At 38.2% G+C, this 678-nt stretch overlaps 1 protein-coding gene across 1 annotated transcript in view; it reads left to right on the top strand.

Annotated features, from left to right (window-relative positions):
- The window catches only part of LOC119594760, a gene marked incomplete at its 5' end in the record, with an annotated part of 14,574 nt that continues 13,896 nt past the window's right edge, over positions 1–678 (top strand). The window contains 1 exon segment of the mRNA XM_037943852.1: positions 1–146. Coding sequence (XP_037799780.1) covers positions 1–146 — 146 coding nt within the window.

The following is a 678-nucleotide window of genomic DNA, read 5'->3' on the forward strand; positions in this document are numbered from 1 at the left end:
GCCTCCAGCGATGACGTCACCAAATTCAACGGTGACGTCACGGGCCGCGACAACCTATCGGAGAACACGGCCAGTTTGATCAGCCAAGCCACCGACATCGAGTTCGAACATGACACCGCCGACTACCAGTGGTTACTCGATTATGAGTGAGTAAACGGACACGATTAGAAGTTACGAGTTGTATCTATATATTACTTTTCATATTTTAGAACTTGTAAATTGTGAATGTCTAATATCAAGACAGTTGCATCTCAAACTAAATTATCAATAGACATATGCTGTCTATCAACTTGTCCGAAAGTATGCCAATGGCAACGACTTGGGACAGGGAAAACAAACACTTGGTTCACATCTCACTTCTGGCGCGACAACATCTTTAAGAGACGAATCAATGCCAGGAATATTCTAGAAATTATTTCGCTTTCCCGATATGATAAGAGAGAAAAGGGAAACTGCTAACAGAGATATGTAAATGATCTCATTTCCAGAAAAAAAAAAAGGTAGATAAAGAAACAACATAAGCGAAATTAGCATAATAAATTGACAGAGGGAGAAAATGTGGCATCGACATTTATTCTGATTTTTTAAAATTATTTGTTTAACATCGTGCATTTATTAAGATACCAAATATAAGATAAAACTCGAAACCGGTAAAATTGGGGAAGAACTCAAGCAGAG

This window comes from Penaeus monodon, chromosome 34 (genome assembly GCF_015228065.2).
Source record: "Penaeus monodon isolate SGIC_2016 chromosome 34, NSTDA_Pmon_1, whole genome shotgun sequence".
Lineage (NCBI taxonomy): Eukaryota > Metazoa > Arthropoda > Malacostraca > Decapoda > Penaeidae > Penaeus > Penaeus monodon.